Source organism: Cynoglossus semilaevis, chromosome 18, assembly GCF_000523025.1.
Source record: "Cynoglossus semilaevis isolate Cse_v1.0 chromosome 18, Cse_v1.0, whole genome shotgun sequence".
Classification (NCBI taxonomy): domain Eukaryota; kingdom Metazoa; phylum Chordata; class Actinopteri; order Pleuronectiformes; family Cynoglossidae; genus Cynoglossus; species Cynoglossus semilaevis.
The window spans coordinates 6,638,198-6,646,511 of record NC_024324.1 but is presented as its reverse complement, the minus strand read 5'-3'; the positions used below and the strand labels follow the sequence as shown (position 1 = coordinate 6,646,511).

The window sequence follows — 8,314 nt, the reverse complement described above, 5'->3', positions numbered from 1 at the left end:
AGATATATAGACTACTACTACAGTACATGGTGTAGTGTTTCCAAACCCTTTCTGAACCATGGCAGACATTTTGCTGAGCCTGTTTTGTTTTAGTGGAAAATACAAAATGTTCAACACTGGGGTGAACGGTAAACTTTACCGATGACCAAGTGCAGTACATTACGATGCAAACATACCTGCTAAGTACTCACATGGGTACTGAGAGTCGAGGGCAAATGTAGACAGTTGCCCTGAGCCCCCAACTGAAAAAGACCCCATTAACACCCCATGGTTAATGGGTTGCACTTAATTATTTTGACTGTCCATTAACTGATCGCGTCATTCTAAAAATATGCATATTAAAATGCCATTACCATGACTAATTCAGGAGTGACCCGGTCTGTATCAGAGAGCCTCTAAGTTATGATCACATCAGAACAGGCTTCTCCTTTAACTCAAAAGAATAAGAAACATTCTCTGGAACTACGTTGCCATCTGTGGTTCAGGATCAAGCACAGGACTGCAGGTGGTTTTGACAATAAAAGGGGAAATTCCTGATGTTTTTTATATCATCATTGAGCATTTTTTGAGGATAATATTACTCTGTGATGAACTTAAGATATTTGTTACTATGTATAAAACATGGATATTTGTATTAGATAGTACCTTGTTTGTTTGGAATGTGAGCACTTTTGAGTTTGTTGTTGTAGTTTTGCCAGTAGTACGTCATATATAAATATATATATATGGCAGATTTACGGGTGATGGTACAATAAATGCTTTTACACGTTCCCTACAGTGATATAAACATTGACTTCCTGATCACTTCCTGTATGGTTACATAATTGTTTTACTGTATCCCATGTATTGATTTTTGTATATCTATAGCTCACAGCTTCACACTGCAGTGTTTTAGCAGAATGGTGAAACAACTAACCATCCGCTTACTTAGATTTATGCTTCAGTTTATTGACTATGTATATTATTTTCTGTTTTTCTATTCATTTTATTTCATAATAGTGTATTTTTCTATTTTATTCTGAAGACATTTAAATACATATTTTTTTTAATTTTGCCTGCTTTTGTGTAGATGTGTTGCAGCTAAAGACAGAAACCACAGACAGGAGGGAATATGTGTTTCTGTTTGATGAGTCCAAAGAGTTCATCCAGGGCCTCTCACTGGGAGTGACATGACCTTTAGCACAAGGTAAACGTCCATCACACTGTAGGACAAGTGAACACACACTATAGTGTGTGCTCAGCAGTACGTGTGTGTGTGTGTCCTTCAGTTCAAGGAAGGTAATTTAAAAAAAAAAAAAAATCAGAGTCCATAAAACTGTGTATATAAATGAGTCCCATACGCACATTTAAAGAGATTATTAATTGACACTTATCAACTGCCACCTTAAACGTGACATAAATATGGTTCATGTTGGTAGTTTAAGACATGATGGCTTAATATACATTTCTTAGGAGTCTAGTTTAGTTTTTAAACTCATTTAATATTAACAATACTTCACGGTGAAATATTTTAACAATACTGCTCTGGTAAGTTTGTGAGCTGCTTTTTAAAACTCAGAGTAGAAGTGAGTGTTGAGAGGAGGCACAGGATCTTGCACCTATTTAAATCTTTCCTGTTCCTGATAAATTATCATGAAATCTCCTTTTCCTTCCTTCAATCTGTCTTTAGCCTCTTTCTCTCTCCCCTCTCCTCTGTCTCAATGTATTATTGAACGCACATTAATTGATATAAAATGGATTTGAATATAGCATGGGACTCCTCATTTTACTTCTATAAATATTCATAAACGCGCATGTGCACGTACGCACCGCGTTGCCGTAGGAGACAACCTGTCGCGTCTACCTTCATCCTCTCGTCCCTTTATTCTCTCTCTTTCATATCACCCGCCAGTTGTCACTTTTCTGCGATTCTTCTCCTCGCTCTCTCATTGTTTACCTTTGTGTGTGTTTTTTTTTTTCTATTTACCTTTACCAACCCAGTGACTCTACATTCGGGCCAAATCACACAGCGCGGAGACACAAACATGTCTCCATGCGTGGACGATCAGGTCCGGTCTCCTAATGAAAGTGTAAAAAATCTCACATTAACAGCCATAAATTAAATTCTGAAACCTTCAGCCATGTCTGAGCGTGGGTCTGCCAAGGACTGCGTATGTGGTGTGAAATTCTTCGCCATGGTGGCCAGTTAACTGCCTAATTGACCTTTCCACACTCCTCAAAGGACGCCTCGTCCATCCACTTCCTTCCGCTTCCTATTCCCTGATTTCCTTTTTAGCCGTCCTTCATCCTCCGTACTGATCGTTGAGAGACACCGCTTCTCCTTCACTCCACTCCTTCCCACTTTTTCTTTTTTTTCTCCAATCCTTTTAAATTTTGGGCAGTACCAATTATGCCATACACTTTCAAACTTGAAATGTTTCTTATCCTTAATCAGGTTTATTGTCACCTTGAAGACTGCTAAGTGGATCATGTTTTTATTAACTCTCTAACAAGGCGTGTGACTTTGACTTTGCACACTGTTTGTTTTCAAGGTGTTGCCTACGAGAATTCAGGATGTGCTCCGAACACGGTTTCACCAGTAAGTGTCTTTTACAAAGACAAACGTCTTTAAATTGTCAGATGATATCAAGGTTAGTTTTCAAGTACGATACCTTGAACTGATCATGAGAATTGGGTATGTAGTTCCTGCTAAAGCATGTGTTTCATCTGTAGCTCAGCATCTCATGAGACAATTGTGCAGCGCGAGGGCTTCGGCGAGCATTGACAGTGTGTCTGATGTAAAGGTTTTCAGGGCTGGGACTCCACAGGGAGCCATGGTGCTCTGTACGCATGGGACTTTTAAACTCTAAAATTATTTCTGATGACAACAACCAGACATACAGGTTTGTTTTTTGATGTTTTTGATGATGATATATTGTATTTTGTATTGTATTTACGTTACAGTGAAGGCCTTGAAGATAATAGACTGATCTAGAGGTAGAAGTTTAAAGAAGGGATAGTGTATGTGTTAGACAAATAATGTTGGAAGTGGAGCATCCATCCAGGGAGAAACTTAAAGACTTCAGAGATTATTATTATTATTATTAAACAACGAGAGATAAGATAAAGGTAGAAGATCTTTTTAATGGACACCTTTATCTTCTTAGATCTCTTTTCTCCGTACTTACGTCTAGAATCACTGACTCTTGTGGCCAAGCAATTCTAATCTCTGTGTGCTCCATGAAGCAGAGGAGAGATATGTCCAGAAATCAGGGATATTGTGATTGTTCTAGAAGACAAACATTCAATCATGCCATGTTTACACCTCTTTGACCATTTCTTCAACAGGTAAAGCTGAGGACATGACATCTCACAAAGGCCAATCTCACATTTGGCCTCTTTCGCTGGCCACTCACGTTACAGCACAAAACCATTTTTCAGACCAGTAACAAATCCCTCTTCGATGTAGATGGGCTGCGTTGGTGTTAATGAACCTGTCTCCAAGCACAGCAATGGATGTAGCACCTTGGGCACTGGGCCGTTTAATCATCTTGGAACAAAGAAAGGAGCAGACAGGGACACACGAGGAGAGAGAGGAGGGGAGGGACGAGGGACAAGGCAACCATGACGATCACCTCAAATTGGACACTGATTCCTCTGCAAGTGCCTTTACATAGAGAAGAGAAGAGGGTAACAGGGGAGAGGAAAAATAAGGAAAGGAAAGGAAAGGAAAGGAAAGGAAAGGAGAGGAGAGGAGAGGAGAGGAGAGGAGAGGAGAGGTTACGAGTACTTTTATCGTAAACAAAGTAACTGCAGCAGCACTTCTTCACAGTTTGAGTCCATCAAATTTAAAATAATTTCCAAAAACCAACCTTAATAACGTGATGATTTTTCTTTTTAGAATTTTAATTACTGTATAATTCTATGTTTGTTTCTTTCATTTCTTTCTTGTGCCTCCTCTCTCCTCCTCAGCTGCAAACATCTGCCTCTGTCCCTAATCATTAATTGACTCCTGTGGCAGGGCAATGTTGGAAATCAGTTTCTATTCCTGTAGATATAAATCTATTACAGTAGACAGACGATGATGTATGCCACAGCGTTCCTGAAATAACTGCTGCTGGAGATTCAGGCCCAGTTCATTGCATGCACAGCGGAGTAGGAGGGAATAGAAAATATGAATGAGAGCCGAGCTCTCGGATGAGCTGTGTTTACTACGAGGCAGATAACAGGTGGTGACCATTTCTGGTTTGTCTGTGTGTGTGTGTCTGTGTGGAGAGCGAACGCGACGAGAGAGTTGAAGGTTGCAGACATTTTCACTTCAAAGGCTGCTGAGGGTGCAGCGCAGATTAAAGCGCACTAGGAATCAAAGGGCCTCAGGTGGTAGAAAACACACAGGTTCACCCATATGTCTGTGTCTGTGTGTGTGTCTGTGCACACAAGTGAGTGACAAGTTGTGTATTTTTTGTTTTTTGTTTTTGTCATAGAAGAGATGTTCTTTCTATTTTTACCTCTTATCTCTGCTAACACGTCTCCTGTTTCTTCTTCTCCTCTGCGGTTTGTCGTTGTGATTCAGTGTTTTTGCAGGAGTGCAGGTATAAGGTGGAGGATGAAGGGATATTCCACCCAGACCAGACATGCAGTTGGCTCATTTCACCTGGCAGACGTCCCTAGAAGGTAGAGATGTTTTGGTGCACTGCGAAATATAGGACAAGTGGGACTACGGATTTAGGAAGTCGATACAAAAGCAAATCACAAATGTCAGCAAATCCTGCTTGTTTATTTTAGTCGGACCATCAGGTATCAATATACACTGGTATAGGTCCAGTTAAAGAGACATGAAGATGGTTGGAAGAATTATATATATATACCTATATACACATATATAGGCTTTACATTATTTGGTGTACATTGTTATTATTACATTATTATTAATTTACTTCAGACAAATGATAGGTGGATAGAACGCTACTTAAGGCTTGACATTTGTTTTACACTGTGTAAGAGCCGTGTGCTTAAGTGGCATTGAGCAGAGGTAGAAAAGGGCAAATGCTTTTTTTTTCCACATACAAACACACATTGAAATCATAAAAAAGAATAGCTCGCAATCCCCACTTACCATCCTGTAGATAGACCAATTACTGTACAATAGTTTTTGTACATTAAACATGTCCAAAAGTCAACGATATTTCCAAAGTATTAAAATTTGATTCTTGTCTTTCGGAGCCTTCCTCCCTCTCACTACCCATTTTTTTCCCCTCAACTGATGAAAATGCTTTCTCCTGAGCAGTATCTGCTAATTTGCACTTGATGATCTGCCCCTGCCTCACTCCCCTCCTCGTGCACAGCAACACAAGGCTGAACCACACCGCCCTCCCCAGCGTCCAGCCTGGACTCTCCACACACCCACTCAACGCTACAGTGAAAGAAGTGTGAGAACTCAAAACACTACGCCCCAACTGCTGAAACGGCACGGTGTTAAATGTCTGCGTGAAGTGTTTGGCTAACAATGGCAAAATGAGAAGAGTGTATCAGCTCAGTTCACCTTAATGCCCACGTACTCTCCCTCTCTAATGTCTTGGCCGGCTTTGAAGTAAACATAACCACACACATGGCTAAACAGTCACACATAGACACTCACACAAACACTTACGCACACGAATAATTGCACTTAGACAGGCTGACAAGTGTCTGCTCCAGTGCATGTCGCCATAGCAACGGTCAGCAGTGTTTTTGCTCTTTGACTGTGCTCAGCTCCACTCATGTGAGCGCACCAACACATCCATTCACATTTATGGCCTCAGAGGTGATTCACTGGCTGAGGAATTGTCGGTGCACTCGTCTCACACTGATTTATTACAGCCATCTACAGCATAAATGCAGGAAGTGCATTTAGCGTGAACTTAGATGCACTTAAGTGCATTCAAAGAGATCAAGCTCAAACGGCGAAGGCATTTCTTTCTGGATATGAAGGTTCATTATTCATTTTATTGGGATAATTATTTTAACCACGCATAATTTTGCACGAAGACATAAGGATGGGTAATATCCAATGACAGTTCTGGGGGTCATTTTAATCAAAGACTTGCAACATGTACTTTATTGTTGAAAATAATAATTTTGGTACAGAAAACTATATATTACACTTACATTTTTTCAATACATTAAGCAGGCAAGAGAACAAAGGAAGAAAAACGTATTTGATATAATGCTGATCTTTGCTACGTAGATATCCAGAACAGTGTATTTTAAGATAAGGATATTGAACAACTCATTAAGAAAATAGTGTGTCAAATACAACCAATAGCTGGAGTTTTAAGGTCTCTGGTTAAAGTACAAATACACTGTTAAACACACATTGAAATACACATGCTTATCAGCTGATCTTTATGGTTTCATCAGATGTAACTGTAAAGGCACTGTAGAGCTGATCTCATCTTACACTGGCTCTAACAGACAAGCTGGAAAGTTGCATAAATGACTACACTGACAAAATACTGGCATACTAGCGAAACAAAAAAGGAAGGTGAAAAATAGAACCAAGTCTGTAATAAGTTAAAAAAAAATAGACATAAATGTGATCTATAACATTCAACTTTGAAATGTTATTGCTATACATATTTCAGCATTTCAACAACAACTAAAGTAAATAACGATAATAACAACAACAATGATATGACAATGAAAAAATATATCTATATTATATATGTTTTTGGTTACATGCTATAGTAGCACTGAGAGTTTTGCACTAACCCAGAAAATAATCTCATCTTTGGAGATAAATTAGAGCCAACCAGAAATTGGCAGTGGAACATTGTCTTCAAATCGACGGTGGAGCCACAATTGGTGTGGAAGTTAATGGACTGACCAACCGCTGTCACTTTGACCTCGACTGCTCGTCCATACCAGCCTGATCCATCAGCTCTGTCACGTTTTTCTCAAGGTCAACAATGCGGGTTCCCATTTCGTTCAGTGTAAAAGTGAAGGGAAAAAAAAAAACAAAACATCACTGCAGCTCTAACTTTTTGACAGACAATTAGATTTTTCACAGAAGGGATATAAACTTCCTTCCATGCAGAAGAGACGATTAGGGAATATTTGCTCTTAGTTTTTAAATTATTGTTAATTACTTACACAGTTAAATGACATATGTCTGAAACTATCTTTTTTTTTAGATTTAGTAATGAAGTATAAGGAAGTTGTAAATTAAAGTCTATACTAGATTTTGCTACTTCTTAATTAGCCCTTTATATATACTGCAGTGTTTGTACCCAATTACAATTTCCAGGTGTTTTTCATGACGTAAGCATGACGTTTTAATCACATGTAGGGGAAATAGACCATAAAGCATAAGATAAGGATGGTGCCGTTGAAGGTCGCCTGTAAAATACTGTACAGTTGTACATATCAACTCACTGGCACCATCTCCTGTCAAGCTAAAATTCCTACGGTAAAAACCACGCTAAAAGGATATGTCTGGATTCCAGTTCTTCGGATATTGTCTGGAATTTCTCCTGCAGGCGCTTCATCGTTTCGTCCATCTGCAGACACAGTGAAAGGTCAAACATCTGGGCTAATGTAAAAGTTTGTTTCTCCTCCACTTTAGCTCCTCGCCAGCTCAGTGCAAACAAACTTACCGCATCCATCAAGTCATTAGCAGCTTTAGACTCGTCTGTGTTCGACATCGTTTTATCAACAGATTCAGGTGAAGTGGAACTTGCTTCTTGATTACGTTTTCTTGTATATTGTGCTAAAAGATGTTGTAAACCGCCGTAGAAACGGACCGTACAGTTTCCTTACAGAAATGTCAGCTGTCTGCCATAACTTTGCGCAGTAATTTTTTAAGAGGTTAAATCAATCTGAACTTCCGCTTTAGGAGTCATTTATCAAAATAAAAGTCATCCAGGTTGCGTCACATTCTACAATTTTCTTTTTTGAATGTTGAATCACTTCACAACACAAATAAATAAAAATAAAAATAAACCAAGGTACAAACCGTTTCACTGTTTTATTAAAATAATTGCAAAACAATAGCAGCGGCAGATACATTTCACCTTTACTAGCAATGCCGGTCCAATATTGTTTTTATTGTATTTAGTTACTACATAAAAGATTGTCCTGGATTAGAGCGTTGAGGACTGATTTTTTTAGTTTATTTTACTTAAGCCTTAAAAGAACTTTTGCTTCGATGCAAATCTGTATTTATTTCAACTCAATATGTTTGCACTATTTATATACGTGTAGCGGTTCCACGGGCCTGATAAACTGTAAACTACGCTCCATATAAATTATTTAGAAGTAGGTCCAGAGGCAGAACAGGAAATGCATTAAGGTGCAT

The 8,314-nt window shown here is 38.9% G+C and overlaps 1 protein-coding gene across 1 annotated transcript; it reads right to left on the bottom strand.

The window, feature by feature from the left end:
• Nucleotides 1-5,964: 5,964 nt before the first annotated feature.
• Nucleotides 5,965-7,841, bottom strand: hsbp1l1 (heat shock factor binding protein 1 like 1). Its single transcript, XM_008331386.3, has 3 exons — nucleotides 7,614-7,841; nucleotides 7,451-7,517; nucleotides 5,965-6,948 (listed from the first exon to the last, which is right to left on the bottom strand). Exons 1-3 carry the CDS (start codon nucleotides 7,659-7,661, stop codon nucleotides 6,854-6,856), a joined length of 210 nt encoding a protein of 69 aa, XP_008329608.1. The 5' UTR covers nucleotides 7,662-7,841; the 3' UTR covers nucleotides 5,965-6,853.
• Between the last annotated feature and the right edge of the window lie 473 nt (nucleotides 7,842-8,314).